Source organism: Dermacentor andersoni, chromosome 2 (genome assembly GCF_023375885.2).
Source record: "Dermacentor andersoni chromosome 2, qqDerAnde1_hic_scaffold, whole genome shotgun sequence".
In the NCBI taxonomy this organism is placed as follows: domain Eukaryota; kingdom Metazoa; phylum Arthropoda; class Arachnida; order Ixodida; family Ixodidae; genus Dermacentor; species Dermacentor andersoni.
In genome coordinates, this window is record NC_092815.1 from 78,094,048 (window position 1) to 78,112,067 (window position 18,020).

The 18,020-nt window shown below is 47.3% G+C and overlaps 2 protein-coding genes across 5 annotated transcripts in view; one reads left to right on the top strand and one right to left on the bottom strand.

Moving 5' to 3' along the window:
* Window positions 1-18,020, bottom strand: part of LOC126542073 (dual oxidase maturation factor 1-like) — a 92,403-nt gene that overhangs the window by 12,483 nt on the left and 61,900 nt on the right. The window contains exon 1 of one of the 4 annotated variants that reach the window (XM_055076931.2): window positions 6,360-6,503. The exons of 2 other annotated variants lie outside the window; for them this stretch is intronic. The gene's annotated coding sequence lies outside the window, so the exon portion shown is untranslated. Of the gene's footprint in view, window positions 1-6,359; window positions 6,504-18,020 lie in introns of those variants that run through there. One more of the 4 variants, XM_055076933.2, reaches the window with a different exon arrangement.
* LOC126542058 (dual oxidase 2-like) overlaps window positions 6,680-18,020 on the top strand; it is a 46,944-nt gene continuing 35,603 nt past the window's right edge. Inside the window, exons 1-5 of the mRNA XM_050189035.3 lie at window positions 6,680-7,067; window positions 8,401-8,535; window positions 12,379-12,543; window positions 16,614-16,792; window positions 17,218-17,422. Of these exons, the coding sequence (XP_050044992.2) occupies window positions 6,902-7,067; window positions 8,401-8,535; window positions 12,379-12,543; window positions 16,614-16,792; window positions 17,218-17,422 (850 nt within the window). The 5' untranslated portion in view covers window positions 6,680-6,901. The remainder of the gene's footprint in view (window positions 7,068-8,400; window positions 8,536-12,378; window positions 12,544-16,613; window positions 16,793-17,217; window positions 17,423-18,020) is intronic.

Consider the following 18,020-nt stretch of genomic DNA (forward strand, 5'->3'; position numbering starts at 1 on the left):
AGCATCAGTTATTTGTTTAATTTGTTGCTTCAATAAACGAATTAAAGTTTTGAGAAATAATAAAACATGCAAACGGAATGTCTGCGTGTTTTTGTTTTAATTTCGTACCGTAACAAGAGATATGTACTTTCCCTTCGTCTGCTGGTTTTCACGTCGTGCAGTCACGCGCGCAAAGAGAACTACGTCGTTTTCTGCGTGGTCCAGCGCCATGATCATGCGATTTCATCGTCTCGCGCATGCATGAGTGCTCATGGTTGTGGCACTGGCTTATACCGCTAATCAGGTGTTCTTGTGCAAAGCGCACAAAATAGTCCGCTGCACGAAACGAGACAAACGCAACAGCTCGTGCGCTAGATCGTCCCCAGAAGTGAGCCACTCAGCAAATACGCGCGTTTGTGTGTGTGTGCGTGCGTGTGCGTGTGTGTGTGTGTGTGTGTGTGAGAGAGAGAGAGAGAGAAAGCGGGGTCGTGACGTATTCGTCGCGCGATTCTCCGGCTCCGGTATGGGAGAACGCAGGGAAGAAATTTCGCTTGCGGAGGATAGACGGGGCAAGTGGAGAGAGTGTCTATGTTCAGGTGGCGCTTGTCTCCTGAAATCACGGCTTCACGGCACTTCAGATATTTATATCTCTGCTATTCATGAACTAATTTGAAAAAAGAAAAATAGTTTCCAATCCACGCTGTGAAGGTGGTTGACAGCGAAGCTGTAAACAACAACTAGAACTATTACCCATTGCGACGCAGGTTGAAATTATTCACGTGGCGACATTCACATGCACTTTACCTAATTATTAGCCTAAGGCGTTTCGATGACCTGCGACGTGGCTTGCGCCGCTACTTCGTGCACCCCCAAAGAATGGACCAGAGAGAAATTCGCCGCGCCTCGTATGTACGCTGCTCTTCAGGAGTCCTCACTACAGGTGGCCTTCCCATAACACTATCACAACACAAACCTGTAGTTCGGCTGGTTCTTCTTTTACGTACGAAAGTGTAGTGACGTCACTCCTTGCTTCGTATGCTGCAGTCAAGCTGCCGTCGCCGCGGCAGCTTGCGCAACAGTAATCTTTACTGGGAAATGTATGCGGGGAGCGCTACGTGCTTCACATTGCATGTATACGCGCAGGAGCGCTTTATCATCAATTATGTAGTTCGGATGCTTGTTTTGAGCTTGTTCTTTATTTGAACGTATACTCTGTTCTGTATGTTGTATGTGTGATTCCAAAGAATGTATGCACTGTTCGCTTCACTTTGCTGAGTGCTTGTAGCCTCTCCCTTACGGGGTTATGAGCCATTAAATTTGTGGGTATGAGCCATAGATGGTATTAGCTTTCTGTCGACGTTAGGCCACGAATAAATCCCGGGATCCTAGCCATAGAAGCTCTGCTGTAACTTCTTGCTGTTGAACGCTCCTTGAAGGGCACGTGACAACTTCCGACGTTAACAAAGTGCCTTGAGCGGCCAGTCGCACGGCAATTTTGCCTGTATTCGCCGGCTTCTTTCACGCTCGGAAAACACTTTTATGTAGCACGCATTGAGCAACAGATAGCTGTATCGGGAGTTTTTTCACCTTTCTCTACAATTTTCTCATTGACACTTGCAATCTAATCATAATATTTGAAAAGTTGGTTAACTAATTAAGGTTAATTATGAAATGAAGCCGAATGCAAGAAATAACCTATCTCCAAGCGTCTGGAAACAACATTATCTTGGGTCTGTCCAGCTAAGTTGCATTTGCATATTTTTAAATCTTGGTGCATGATAGTTGGGACAGCCTGCATAGGGCGTCCCATGTAACTTGAGCCAAACTTTAACTGTCACAACGCCGGCGTGATGAAGAGCGCTAACAGAGAAGAGCGACGGCTTCTGCCCCCTTCCGCTTCAACGCGTCTCTGAAATTTGAGATTAAGCGGACTCCAGGCAGTAGGTGTGCGGGAAGGTAGCGCACGTGCAGCCACCAGCCATCTCGGCTCGCTTAAGCATTGTACCCGCCGCAGGTTACCACCGAGATAGTGCCCGTCGCCACGTTTACATTCAGCCGCCCCATGCGTAGCCATGGCCGTGCTAGAGGAGACTCGGGCTCAGATGTAGTTAATAAGACGCGCGCGGGAATATCGTAAATAACTTAAAATACGGAGCAGATTCATATTCAAATGTAATCAGACGAACTGTATTCTATGTATAGATGGCCATTCTTCTTGAAAAAGAAAGGGTTACGAGATGCCAGAGCAAGGAAAATATATTACAGAAGCGTGACAAAGGCGTAGTTTTATGAAGGAGGAATATGCGAAACGCACGTTCAGAGCAATACCTCAAGTTTCGCTTTAGTACATGACAGACTAATTAAGTGTTATTCACGCAATAAACCTCATTTGCCTCATATCCCCCGTGGACTCGTACGATTTAAATGCGTAAGCATTTTTATGCCTACGCAACGAGAAAACCCTTCCGTCCGTCCATCCGTCCGTTCGTCACGTAAGATGATCGCCTTCAAGATAGGGCCCGCAGCAGTGAGCTAAGTGACGCTGCCTATCGCTTCTACGCGAACTAAGCGGCGAGAACACAGCATACAAGGAGCTATCAGCACTCTGCGCGCTCTGTCCTAATCGCAGATAGCTTTCAAAATAGGGCCCGCGCTGCCGCACCATACGCAGCCGTCGCCAGAGTATGGTTGATTACGGTTGATAATGGTTCGAAGCGGATGGATAAGACGTTAAAAAGCGATAACGCCATATAATGGTTGGAACGTCATCAGCGCACCTGGCGCCGCCACCTGCAGTAGTTTCCTTACGTCGTCAATTCACCTTGCGTCGCCGTTCGCAGCAGTTCGCGTCGCCGCAGTGCTGTCGCTTATACTGGTCGGATAAAATTTCATAACATTGATAATGATACCGGGCTGCGTGGAGATGAGCAAGTGGCACAATGACGCATACCTAGACAACTCCCAGAGAGTTTCTGCGTGAATTCCTTTTTTTTTTGCATTCAATTCTCTAAGCAATAATTCACTGCATAGCAAACCGTCGTTCTGCTTTGGAACAAGGTTTACAAATGCTACACATGAGCCCGTTTCAGAATTTTCGTTATAATATTCTGCCTTGTTTTTGAACGAACATTTGTGAATTCCGGGCGTGGGCTTCTGCATCTTCGCTGGCCCCTTTGATGCATTCTTAAATCCGTTTCACAACACACACACACACACACACACACACACACGCACACACACACACACACACACACACACACACACACACACACACACACACACACACACACACACACACGCACACACACACACACACACACACGCACGCACGCACGCACACACGCACGCACACACACACACACACACACACACACACACACACACACACGCACGCACGCACTCACACGCACACGCACACACGCACTCACACGCACACACGCACACGCACCCGTAAGACCTGTGCAGACGCTTCCGCAAGCGTCATTGTTATACACGCGATTCCACAACACGCTCCATACCACCGCAATCTATACAATTTGGGAGAAGGGAATGGGAGAGAATGCGCAAGCGCAGAACTCACGCATGCATTGTCCTGCCAGGATTCGACGGATGAGCTCGAGCTAGCCGACCGAGCGACAACGGAAGCGCTGAATTCCTTGACTGAGAGGACCACTCAGTTTATAGCGAAGCTGCCACGCAAGCGAAGCGAGCGTGCTGTTCCAAATAAAGTTCAGCCTCTTTGTTTCTCTTCAATGTAAGATAGCCATAGTTGGCTAGAATGTCATCACATGCATCATGTAAAATGCTGCCGAATCCGGCTACCTTACTCAGGCGCGTCTGAGGGACGTTACTCGCTTGTCCGCACGGCACCCATGAGCCTCCGGTGTCGTGCAGAGAAGCTCGTTTGTGGTGCTAGAGGAGCTTCTGGGTCGGTCGATTCAACTGGAACTCACTACGCGATAGCTGCGTGGCTGCACACTGAACAGCGAACCATGGCCACTAGGGTCAGACATTCTCTCGAGTCCGACCGGAAAGCCTCGGTATCTCTGCATACAGGGAGACGCACTGAGAGAACAAGTCCCTTCACTTTACGTAACGACGAAAAAAAAAAAAAACTGCCATAATTCTGAACAAGGAGATGGCGTCGCTTGCCAACACCAGCAGCGTCATGCTCGGTACGTGTCATTCAGATGACGCAAGCTAAGCAAAATTGGGTCAATCGGTACTTGGGAAGGCGACACACTTGGAAATGCAAAAGTGTCGATGGTGTTTCTTCTGCTGCGGTATAGTCGACGGCTCGTATCCACAAAAGGTATACTCACAATAAAGCTGTCACTGAGGGCAGGTGCCAGCCAATCGTGACGTTGGACATATTATAAGCGAAGACTGCCGGCCAATGACAAACTACACCGATGAACGAAACGCTTTGTGAATTTGGCCCCGGGCGACCAGCGAGGGCGAAACGGTTACGGTGTCTGCCCGGCAGGAAATGTCCCCCTCCCCACCACTTTATACAAGCGGAAGGGTCACCTTCCCTGCCCCTGCTTTACTACCACTGCACTGGATTCCTTCTCCAATTCCATTGAAGCATTATACTGGCGAATGCGCTTAGCCTTTCTGCAGCCGCTAAAACAAGAGACGCGCTTATGGGCCGGATGCGCACGCTGTTGCCGGCGGTTTCAAAACGGCTCTGATAGGTCCTAGCTTACGAGAGGTCACCTTGCCTTCAAGCATAAAAAATTAAAATAAATAAATAGAAAAGAAACCACAAGCACTCAGATGACCGCGTCCGCCAGTACTGCTTTTGTGGAAAGGCCTGTTGGAGGCCGCGGCCTGCAGTGTCAAGTTGCATTTACGCATGAGACACCGCTCTGACGTCAGTGTTGTCGCAGGTATCCTTTCAAACCATTGGGGAGGGGGGGGGGGGCAGGGGACCTAACAGCGTGCAAGCTGGTGGTCGGTAAATTTCGCTGCCCACATTATGAATGACTACGCGAATAATCACTGCACAATTTCATCACCAGAGACAACATGGTTCGCTGGTTTGGGGAGAGAGAGAGAGAGAGAGAGAGAGAAAGAGAAAGAGAGAGAAAACATTTATTTCTAATAAGGTGGGGCGACTTTTCAGGGCCCCATTGGCTTGCGCCACTCCGCGAGCCCGCCGGATCAGCTGTCACTGCTCTTAGGGATCTAAGCTGGTCAGCGCAGTCTCCTAGGAGGAAGACGAAGGGGAAGGAATAGGGGAGTGAAGGAGTAGGGGATGCCGTTGCGTGGCGAAAGCTACGAACAAACTCATTCCCGTGTCTTTTCTACGTTCACCTCTTCCACCCCCACCCCCCCACCACCCCCTTACCCCAATATCCCTCATACTGCCCCTACTGTGGAGCAAATCCCACAGTATATCCCAGGACCTGTGAATGCCCACAACCTCCAGAAATCATGGCAGGAGCAGAAATTCGTTTATTCTACTACAACGAACTCGTTAAAAACGGTTTTTTATCATACGTTCCTCTCGCTGTGCGTTCATGAAATCTGGCAACACACGTGCTCGCAGAAATGTATAGATATTAAAACGTTTTTGTTCATCGTGTAACGTTTCTTCAAGAACTTGTACGTGCACTCCGACGAGCGTGTTTATCTGTATTGATAAAAATGGGTAACAAAAGAAAGAAAGAACGTCGACAATAAGGAAACTTATATCCTGAGTTGCTAAACAATGGAGCATATCTAGTTCTGCTTAAATATCTCTATCCTCTTTTTTCTTGAGCAATATATTAACTTAATTGTGCCGGATATTTCGTAATGACATGGTTATTTCCCTGTTTTGTGTGTTATGAGCTCAATTTAAAGTCAGATATATAATATTTTTAGCATCGTAACTATGGAGACAGCGCCATTCATATACGAACCGAAACCATACACGACGAGCGCGGTATTTTTATCTATCGCAAATGCTTGCGCATGACACGTGAATCAGGGACCACACATGCTGCTTATGCACGAGTAAAGTACAAACAAGAGGCTGGGGTTGGCTCTCACATACGAAGAGGTCACCGATGAAGATTAAGGGAAATGTCTGAAGTGGCGCAGAACACGTGCGAGAAGGGACTTCACAATATTCCAGTAAAAACATTCAACGCCTGCTCTACGTTTCAGTCTTTTCCTCGCCCCGTCGTAGCTACACCGACCTCGGCAGAACGAAAGTTACGGCACCCAGATAGGATACAGAGAGAACCACAGACTCGAGAGAGCACCGTCTTGCATCCACTTGTGCTCGCGGTTGCTACTGTATCGCGTCTTTGCTCAGCGAGCATCTTCAACCATATGGAAGAGGCGCCGAAAACGCCGCAAAGAGCGTGCAGGACACTTGACACACTCACCGGAAATCGCGTCGAACAACGTTGCAACGGGAGCGTGCTGTGCTCACACAGGGTCGTACGCGCACGCTGTAACGTTCGCGCGCGGGTCGGGTGAGTTAGCGCCGCGCCGCTTTTGACAACTCCCCGCTGGCCGGCCTGGATGCCCCCGTCGAGAGTCTCTGGCCCTCGCTCGCGCCTAGCGTCCCCAGAGCGCTTGCACGCGCTCGCGCGGTATTGCAATCGCCGTGCTGCGGCTGCTGCAACGTCTCGACCCCAGATCCAGAGGAAGTTGCCGGCGGGACGTTTGCTTTCCTGGTCCACATCCGGCGCACGCGCCGCAGCTTCGAGACATTCCACATCCGCCCAGACCATTGCAAGACGTTCGTCGCATATCCGCCGCGCGAAGCCGACTCCTTTGCAGTGGCGCGCTCGATCGCGCTCTTCCCTCCAGCAGCGGGAGCGGGCGGGACGGGAGAAGGTCGAGGTGCGCGCGCGGACCCGTGTCTGTAACCCCTGGAGCAGCCGCCATTCAAGAAGACCTCCTACGAGGTCGCACCACAGTCATGCGGCGGCCTCCAACTGCAACTGCTGCCCTAGCGGTGATGCTAGGCGCGCTCCTCGTGACCGGCCCTCTCAGGTCCAGGGCTCAGGACACGACCTCGTCGTCTACGTCGGCGGCCACCACGTCAACGGCGCCGTCGACGACACCGACGCCACAGTCGCACACGGGTGAGCTGAACGCCAGTCATGGCGCACCGCCACTGTTGCGTTTTGGGTGAATCCATTATACAACGCAATCTTAAGCGTTAGGAATTCTCTCTGTTAATTGGTGTATTTGTCCACACGCTAATCCGAAAAAAAATTCTTTCTTTTTGGCACCATCGCAGCGACAATACGAAACAAATATAATTGAATGGTAAAGAAAACGACCACGTAGATTCATGCACGGAAACCCGCTAGTGTGGTCTTCGTCGTTCGGCTACGTAAGGCTGTTTGGAGTGGAGGTCTTGGTCCTTTTTTTTTCTTTTCTCTACGGGAGAGAATAATAACACAGCGAATATAATAGCACGCTTCTCTTGCAGCGTGCGCTTGCTGACAACGAAAAAAAGGAACCTTACGTAACTGTGTATCTCTCCCTGGACTCTCCGAGCAGTCCACTGTGTAAAAACCACAAAGAAGATATGCCGTTCAGCAAAACGGAGGGAAAAAAGAAGAGGATGTTTCCTGAAACGCGTATCTTCGTAATTACACAGCATGCATTTCCGAAGAGGCACGTTTACTGCTTATGAGTAGTCGTCGACTCTTACGCCGCCGGGAATAGTAATTTTGCCTTCATATATTTAGAGATAAATTGATAAAAATAGTCAATTTACCAAGAAATATGGGCATCTGGAAGCAAAATGGGAAATGACGATGGTAGTCGGATTCTTTATTATACCAAACTGCGCAAAAAAGAAAAAGGAAGAAAGACATCGGGAGCCAACTTGAATGTGAAAACATTACTGCAGTATCGAGCGTAAGAGACACCGAAGCAATACGCAAACGAATACAGATGCGCGGAAACATATACAAAATTTTAGGCGCTGCTAGCTCCCCTGCAGGTAAACACTAAAATGATCCAACCAGCTAAAGTACCGAGTGCTGCAAATATTTCCATCAATGTAGCAATTGCAGAATGAGCATTAAAAGTAAAGACGTTTCCTTCATTTTTTTTTTCTTTTCTACCGCGGTATAGCTTTAATGGTTTCTTTCCTGACTCAAAATGACGCAGGGCGCATAGGCCGTGATCACTATCAATCGCTGACTGGTAAAAGAAAGTGAGACGCAAGTCCAATATGATCAGTGACAGCTGACAGTTGTGATGACGTTGTGACAGTTGTGATGACGTGATAGTTGTGGCTGCTGGAACGACGTACAAGAAAAGTGTGAGCCGTCCTCATCATCGTGCCATCATTGTTATCGTTCTTGAATCGACCTTGGATCAACTATAACGCTGTTTTGGCTTTATTTGAAGCTTTCTTCGGTTTCTTTCACCATTCTATTCCGTTTCTATTTTCTCTAGGCGGCAAGCCAGCTGACATCAAGCAAAGCCTGATCGACTGGCTGCTGGACGGCATCGACCCACACCATGAGACGGAGTTTGAAGGTTACGACGGATGGTACAACAATCCGAGCGTCCCGGAGTTGGGATCAGCAGGTAACTGGCTGCAAATTGCCAAGACCGGGTGCTTCTTGAAAGTAAGATAACATAGAGGATCCTCGCAACCCTATTGTGCGACCATTTCCTGTCTTTTAGTTACTCGCAATCTGTCACTTCTGAAGCGCCAGGACCAAAACTGGGCCCGTATTCACAAAGCAACGTATTACGTTAGAACTGTTAGTAAGATCAGACGCCAGTCAGCATCGATGTTAGACATGTTATTAGCGAATGCAGCTGGCAAATGGTAAAACAGCTCTTACGTACGCAAAAGCTTTGTGAATTCGGCCCCTGTTTCGTAGGTAAACATGACAGCTGCCGTTTGAGGCCGCTATCGTAGGAGAGAACAGCGTTTATTCAGGAGTGCAATGCATGGGCGAAAAACAAGGTGCCGTAATAGACCTCTCGTTGTTTTCAAACAGTGTGACGTCACTGCGAGTGCCCCTCCCATCTGCCGCATTTCCGAAGTGGGCGCTGATTGGCTAAACACGTTGCACCACGAAAAATGTTGGCGAAAACCAATGCACCACGAGTCATGAGTAAGAAAGTGCGAGAAACGAAGACAGCGAATTGGATGCAAAAATTGGAGACAAAAAGCCCCGTGAAGATTTACAAGAATGGGAAGAAAGATATTCGAAGGGAAAATCTGTGCGATAACACGAAGGGCAGTGCATTGCTATTTGAGGCTCTAGCTGGTTGCTTAAGGACAATAACATACCGGATGAAATATTAGCAATAGATGAGGCATGTGTACGCTGCAGCGAAAATCCGGAGACCACCGAGCACATCCTAATGGAATGCGAAGAGGTTCACCCAATGAGATCCGGAGGCAATGTACACCTTCCCGAAGCGCTTGAACTTAAAGTGGACAGAAACATCAACCGGTCAACAGTCGAGATAAGCAAGAGACGTTTAGAGTATTGGTGAATAAAGAAAGCAGGAAAGAAATTGATACGATTGGATTAGTTACAGGCATAGGTAGCGATGTAAGGTAGATAGAGAAGTTTTGAGGAAAAATAAAAGATTATGGAGAGGTTTATAAAAATGCTAGAATGAAAAGCATGTACAGTATACTTGATTAAACCAAGCAGGCTAGGTGACTATATACCACCGTCCCGTTTCTGAAGGGGTGTCAATAAATCATCATTTTTCAGCCGGCCGCATCTCTTTGTATAGGAGCGCTGCTTGTATCTGAATTGTAGCGATCACAGTTTCTGCGTATTGATATTTTCTGAATCGACAGCATCTATTAATTGTGCTTTGAAAGTAACCATCCTCGATATACTAAACAACGTAGCGTTGTTCCCAAGTGCAAGGTGCTTTTAACTCTGCATATGACGATTTCGTAAGAATGACTCTTTCGTAGACTAGAAAACCACACAATTTTCATTACTTTCTGAAAGCGAATATTTTGCCACAGAAGAAGGACATTTTCAACAGGGATAAGCGGGCTAGTTGGTGGTCGTTAATGGAATGCATCATGTAACCGCACTAAAAAACAAGGGACAAGGAAGGAACACACAAGACAGGCGCGGTTGTCCGCGCCTGTCTTACTCTGCCGAGCTAGCCCCGAATGAGGAATTGAACAACCGGTAAAGGAACTATCTGAACGGACGTCATGCCGGAGGTCGTTAACACCTCAAGTAATATTACATGACTCGACGGCAGCTGGATCGACGTCGTGACTGGCCGAGCCTCCCACAGGCGGCATTTTGCTTTGTTGAAGTTTGACGTGCATTCGGCGCGCACATCGCGCAGGTGGTCTTAATGAGAGAGTGTACGAGCGCAACCGTGGGTGTATGCACCGCTGTACGCGTGTGTGCGGTTAAGGTTCGCATCACGCCATCTCTCGCCCAACAGCTGAATCAGCCTGCCAGGCCGCCAGTCAGGCTAACATATTCAATGTCTTACTAATATCAGAGTCCTTAAGGACTCTGCTAATATCAACATCTCTATCTCTTTTGCTCACCTGACGTACGACCTCACGAAAAGAAATGTAATCAACGCTAACTTGTGGCATACTGCACCCTTGGAATTCGGGGCGCAAACAATTTATTTTTTGTATTTCACGTCTTACAGGGGGTTATTTATTTATTTATTTATTTATTTATTTATTTATTTATTTATTTATTTATTTATTTATTTATAAGATACCGCAGGCCCAGCTTGGGCGTTGACAGGAAGAGTAAAAACACAAAACACGAACAATAAGCATTCAAGCATTCAGAAAACAAACAAATCCCATTCCAATTCCAAAAGTATCACATCAGTAATTATACCCGCTCTAAAGAATCATTACCGCTTAGCAATGACAATGGCTAGTGTGCCACTAACCAATGGTGCAGGAAATAGGAACATTTAAAAAAAAGTTAGTTCTTGCTTGACAGGGAGAAGATACACGGTAATGATGTTTGCTTTACCTTGTATAGCTAATGGACGGACATATGGGTCAGGTCGCGACGAGAATTTGTTATTTTTGAGGAGAAATAATAATTTAAGCCTTACAACTTTCTTCCGAAGCTGCAATGTCTGGATGGCACGGGTCTGCATGAGAGTCGTAGATGGGTCGGTCTCACGACACTTAGAAAAAAAAAAAAACAACAGCAACCTAACTGCTTCTCTGAACGATTATAAGTGAGTAGATACTGTGCTTAGTGTTATAACCCCAGACCGTGCAGGCGTATCCCATTTTAGGTCTAATGAGTGGTGAGTATGCGTGAAGTTCAGTTTCGGGTGGCGCTTGTTTTAGTTTATGTCGAAGAATACAAAGTTTGCGAAGTGAGGCAGCACATTTATCAGCGGAGGGTTGCGAATTAATCTCGACCTCCCGAAGTTCTTTGGTTGCGGGTGCAGAACATCTCGGCACGCGAGCGTTATTGCACCCCACGCGGTCGTTTTCACGATGAGCCTCGACTATACGAAAGGCCAGCTCAGGGTCACCGCAAGCCTTACGAGCCGCCACGAACAACTACGACCGAAATGCTTACGAACAGTGCTGAGCCTCATGCCGTCCCACCCCCGTGTAGAGGAAGGAGTCTGCGGTGCTCCGAAACTTTGGGTTCTAATTAAAATTTGGCGGGGGGGGGGTCCCCAGTTTTCATTCACTTGGTTGCTTCCAAACAGGCGAATCTCAGTCGAATGTTTACCTTTAGTTATCACGTGTCTTATATCCAAATTGATTGCCATAATTAATGATAATGATCATATCGTAGAGCGAGCAGCGCGGGTTCCTGACAAATTGCCCGAAGAAGACCGGCCAGCCGTTATGATGCTCCGGTCTCTGATGAATACCCTTCGAATGCTCCTAAATAACCTGCACACTCCGACAGCGCGAAGGGCAACGTAAGTGCTGAATGCTATCAATTCAGCACTTGCAACTCTTGAGTAAGCATCATGGCTCACCCGCATCATTATATTCGCATTGAAGTCAGAACGGACGGGGTTTAGCTTAAACATATATTGCCACGCACTGCAACGTACTGCTGACGCCCACCGGATCCTTGGTCTTCACTGGTGACTTCAACGTGCATCACCAGCTATGAACGACCAAGATTGACGGCAGCCTAACGTATCGACGGAGCACTTGCTTTGACTTGACTGATTTCCAAGCACTTTGCTGCGTGCACAGACAGTGTTCCCTCTATCCCGCTTTCCTCTTTCTGTTCCCCCTTTCCCCATTGTAGGGTAGCAAACCGGACGCTCGTCTGGTTGACCTCCCTGCCTTTCCTCTCTTTGCTGTCTCTCTCTCATATCGTACGGTTTGTACTTATATACTTGCGACTATGACATTTTTCTTGTATTTTCATTTTTTGTTGTCGTCGTCACCATTGTTTACTCCGGCAGACGGACATCTCATCCGGCTGTTCCCGGCGCAGTACTCGGACGGCTCGTACAGGCCGAATGGCCAGAATCGACCGAACCCGTTCACCATCAGCAATGCGACCATGCGGGGAAACTTCGGAGAAGGCCTTTCGAGGACGGGAAAGACGGCATTCCTCGTTTTCTTCGGTAAGGAAGCCCATGACAGACAGTCTGGCCTCTGGTCTGCGTAGGTATTTTTTGGTAGTAGTGCCCGGAGGACAATGTTACTCGTTTTGAACGAAATTTACTCAAATGTTTTCCTTTTAAAATATTACTGATCATTTGTTCATCGTGTTTGATAGTCTCGATTTCTTTTTTCTCTATATATTTCTGCATACCTGTCTTCGTAATCGCATGCAATAATTAAGTTACGAGTAGGTTTCCCACTATCTGCCTCAGCGAGAAAGTGATTGTTATTGGGCGCAAAATATGCGCCTTCAATCCGAATTTTCCTCAGCGAGGATCCTCTCGACGAAACCAAGGTTTTCCAATGTTGCGGTTCGGCATTCCGTTGGGGAGCAAATCATCCTCCCAAGGCAAATCTGAAGAGGCAAAGCATGCTTTCTTTTTATCCAAGTACCCTAAAGATTCACACGGGCATTACATAGGGGTGCTACAATAAATCAGTGATAGATACAGTACGTGTATTCAAACAGATAATGAACGCTAAAGGAAGAAGTATTTTAATGATTGGAAAATGTAGAGAGGTCGGCCGGATAATGGAGCATCTGGCCTGCTACTCTACGTAAGGGAAGGGGAAGAGGGGAAGAAAAAGGGTCACAATGGGGGATGATAATGGGAGGAACGAGGTGAAGGACACATTACACAACTGGTATCACAAGCGTGAGTCCAGCCCCGTGTCACCTAGGAGACGTGAATGTGCACGCATTGTCTCTGTCGTCTGCCAACTCTGTGGCCATGCGCCTAGCAAGATGTCCTCCGACAGTGGTCCATAGTGTAAATGTCTCAATGTATCTGCCATTGTCAGTCTTTCGCGCGCATACTCAGGGCACATGAACGCTAAAATAAAACGCTAAAATAAAAGCAAGAACACAAGCGGAAAAACAGAAGAGAGAAAACGTAAAAGCACTACAACGACACATCATAAACGTTGAAATGGCTTTTACACAAAATCAACGTTACTTGGTTATTTGATACAAGAAAAATGCTTGTTAAAATAGGTACACATACCAGCAGAGAGTGCATGTAACAATGAAAAAAGAACACAACCAGAAATGTTTGTATACAGTACAAGAAACTCAGTGATAAACTAAAGCAAAGCCATTTGCACAAGGACCATTAAAATATCGTGAGGAAAAAAACAAAATAAGAAAACGAGCAAAACACAACTAACGTCTAGAGCGAATGATACGTGCAGACGTTAAAATAGCGCTTTAGTTTTGCTAGGAAATCATCATGAGCTAGAGTGAATACGATTTCATTTGGTACCATATTCCAATGATACATCGCGAGAAAGAGTGGTGAGTGACTCAAGAAATTAGTGCGCGAAAGAATGGGCTGCTCTTTCGTAGAGGCATGATCAAGGCGCATGGGCGGGCCTGATGTGGTGGCATGCGCTGAATGACGAGCTGCAGTGACAAAACTCGTGAAAATGGGAAAGAAGTCCTATCATGGCAGTCTTCGCCTTTCTAGCGAGGGGAGATTTAGATATATTTGAATGTTCGTGATAGTAGACGTTGGTGAGTAATTTCTCGTAACGAAGCAGGCTGCATTGTTTTGGACTGACTCGAGCTTATGAGTTACGACTGATGCGGGTTCCAAATAAAAGACGCTTACTCCATTTTTAAAGGGACCGGTGCCGTATAAGCTAATAATTTAGTTGACTTGTTTGCCGAGTAAAGGTTACGCCTAATGTAGCCAAGGGTTTTACACGTGCTGCTAGCAATCGCTTCAGTGTGTTGATTTCATGAGACGTTTGAAAATAAATGTCGACGTGTTTTCCTTTTATATGCCACGAGGTGGCTGAGAAATCTGACGGCGATGTTTGTGCTTGAGAAGGCCGACAACTTCGACATTTATATCGGCCGATAAGCTTCTCGATAACTCGGTACTTCATATTTATTTAAGTTAGAATGGTAGATGAGGAAAAACAATTGTAGCTTGTAATGCTCTTTGCTTGTATGTAAGAGATCAAATGGTTCATTTATTCGTCGGAAAGTTTATTACCATGCATTACCATTGCAGTGAAGCCACCTTCCAGTTACCACCCCCTTTTTTTTAGCTCAATAAACAAAGTAGTGCACTGCAACACTATATCTGCCAAAAAGGAAAACAAGTAAAAACTCCTCGCTTCTACAGTGTGTCCCAGCTGACGCTAGCCAAACTGTTAAAAGAAAAACTGTTACAATATAGGAATATGAGACCTACCGTGTTCTGTCATCAATCCTCTTCCGCAGCGAGGATAATTTTTGCGTACTAATTACCACGCGCTTTGGCGAATATTAGTTAAACGAGCTTATACTTTACAAATGAAGGGTGTTGCTTCCGTTGGGAAAGTTGTTATTGCGTCCAATGGCATATCCCATACAGTCGTTTTCGGCTCGCCATTTTCTGCGTAATTACTTTTCTCCGCACCTTATTCGTACCGCGAGAAATACTAAAGGTATCGCGTCATTGCGCGGCGGCCCGCCTCAACTTCTGTGGCCTCCAATGGTGATGTGAAGGAACCGATTCCGCTCATTGTCTGACTCGGCAACTGCCAGGAAATGGCAAGCTGCCGGTGTTGATGCTGACTTCCGCTGATAGCGGGCTGTATGTTCCGCGTCGCAATCGCAGACTTCGCAACGGTCAAGCGGTTGCCGAGTCAGCCAGATTTGTGGAGTTAGTTCCTGAATGACATGTTTTAGGCTCAATGACAACTTCCTCGTTTCAAGACACATAATTCATTTTAAAATTATAATGTTATTTAACTAATATTCTCTACTTAGCCAGGTCATTAGTTCCCTAAATTTATCCCGGTGGAGTATGAGAAGTGATGACCGAAGATCGCTGGTCTTACAACAGTGTATTGCATCAGCCTCTTTTTAACAGCTTGGCTATAGCGTTAGAAAGGACACCCTGTCGTCGGGGTCATCGGCGTAACCGAGCTAACGAGCGCTGCGAAGGATGAAAGAGCGAACGCGGAGCGCATCGAGGGATGAAAGACGGTGATAGGGAAGAGAGCGCGTAGAGGAAAGAGGAGAAGGAGGGTGCAGCCAACACGCTCTAGAGAACTTAAGGCCTTCTGGCTGTACCCTCTCCCCTTGAGCTACGTTACGCAAAAGAGGCCCATATAAAAGTTACGTGCAGCGTGCTACGAAGCCACGAGCGGCGCACCTGTGTTAAAAATGAGACGCGGAAGACCGAGTGGGCGACGATGGCGATAACAATTTGATTAGTTCGGGAACCCTGCCGCTCCTTGGATAGATTCGGGGTTAGAAAAGTCCTGGCATGTTGCGACATGCTTCCGAGCGCACTTTTGTTCTGGACGTGAACCGTGCATCTAGTCTCTGCGCTTGTGCTGCGATTGCGGTTGTGTGTCCGGCAAGCCTTCATTGCCGCGGAATGTGGATTACGTTCATGCCAGGATATGCCTAATAAGTGCTGACTGCCCAATTGCTGGAGCAATTGCAAATCGGGGTCGAAAAATTATGCGTTCATGTTTCCGCAAGATCAATGACAGAATATTGGGTGCCAATGCTAAGGCAAAGAAGAGAAAAGCTGGAATTCTGCGGAATAAGGCAGCTGTTCCTTTGTAAATAGTTGCAGTAATCTTTTGTATCTCCATTGCTAAACTCATTTGAGGTGTTGTAAATATGTGGGCTGCGGTACTATATGTAATAATGCCTCGAAAGCGAAATTATTCGTTTAAAGCCTAATCCATACTTGAATAAATACATGTGTCCCGAATGTGAAGAAGGGCACACCAGTGAAGTTGTCATGAGATATGTGTTATGGTGCAGGGCTAACATTATGTTGAAGAACTTTTGTGGTCGCATGAACGGCAAACTCTTTGACGCCGACGATAAATCAAGGCAAAGAAGCTACTCTGAAGAGGGCAGCACTGTGACTTTTCAATATAAGCCATGCTCCCTGTCATCATTTACCCGAAATTCGTTCTCAATTAAGGTTGAACCATTTCATTTTTTATGGACGGGCTTTTTAATAATAACTTGCAGCGCTGAGCCAACGCGTATGACGCCCTCCTTTTAACGCAGGCCAGCAAGTCGTGGAGGAAATCCTGGACGCGCAGAGGTCCGGCTGCCCACCGGAGTACTTCAACATCCCGATACCTGAGAATCACGAGTACCGCAACATCGGCGCTGCTGCGATGCCTTTCCTGAGAACTCGCTACGATGTACGCACGGGAAACTCGCCCAACAACCCGAGGCGACAGGTGTGGCCCCATTGTCTTGGCCGGAACGGCTGCCATACGCTGTAAACTTATAGTTAGATGCTTAGACGGACGTGAGGTTTCCAGTGAGGGAAAGTTTAGCAAAGAATTTGAGAGGCGCATGACAGGAGACATTCACGGAAAATTTAGCATATAGTGGCACCACACAATGTGCTTATAACTTCTTGCTTTGAAGAACATACTCTGCCAAGAGGGTGACAATAGCTGCAAAAAACTAGGAGGCTTCTCCACGCTCGCGACAGCACCGCAAAGCCCGAGTAACTGAAATTCTCCACGAGCATTAAGCTACGTCACTCTTTTGCCATCTCATTGCATTCTCTACCCGCATTGCTGCGTCACAGATAGTGCATCTTTTGAGCGAACTGCTGAACCGATTTGCCTTTTGATCCGATATGGTCGCGACGCAGGTCAACGAGATCACTCCGTGGATCGACGGTGGCCTGACGTACGGCACCTCGAAAACGTGGGCCGACACGCTTCGATTGTTTCGCTGCGGAAAGCTGGCCTCATCGCACAACGGACAGTTCCCCGTCGAGAACAGCATCCGGCTGCCCATGGCCAACCCGCCGCCCCCACGGTTCCACCGGCTGCGTCCCGTGTCCCGCTTCTTCCGTAAGCCCAATGATATGCCAGCGTTGCTGAATGCTATGCTATTTAAGACGCTCACACGCTGCTCGCTTCCGGCTATCCCTCTTGCAGAAAAAAAGCAGTAACACTGAACAGAGTAACGAATATAAAGAGCACTGACTCAAAACAGATGCTATGGTCTTTCGTTCTTGTAACGTTGCGTTGTAACATTCTCTACAAGTCATGCGCATGCCCACTCCGGTGGTCGGCCAGCGTTCGGACCAGTAAGGCGAAACGAGTGGTATGACAAACAGTTGAAGGAAAAGCAAGGCAAGTGAGAAATGAAAAAGAAACTCGTCGCTCTGTTTCATCACTCTTAGCACGGCAAGCCTTACGTAAATTAAACGTAGTACTTTTGCTGTTACTTCATATAAAGGTAAAGCGTACCCATGATGGCTTTGATATTTCGACTGTTATGCGTCAGGACTAAAAGTAACGTTGTCTAAATTAAAATTTACGGTAGGGACATGGTCCAATCCTAGCTCCATGGCAATTTTTTCATCAGACGAGCTTTCTTTCTGAAACTTCGGAAGTATACGTTTTGGTCAGATGACAAGTTACGGGCGGGCGTGTACGATCTAGA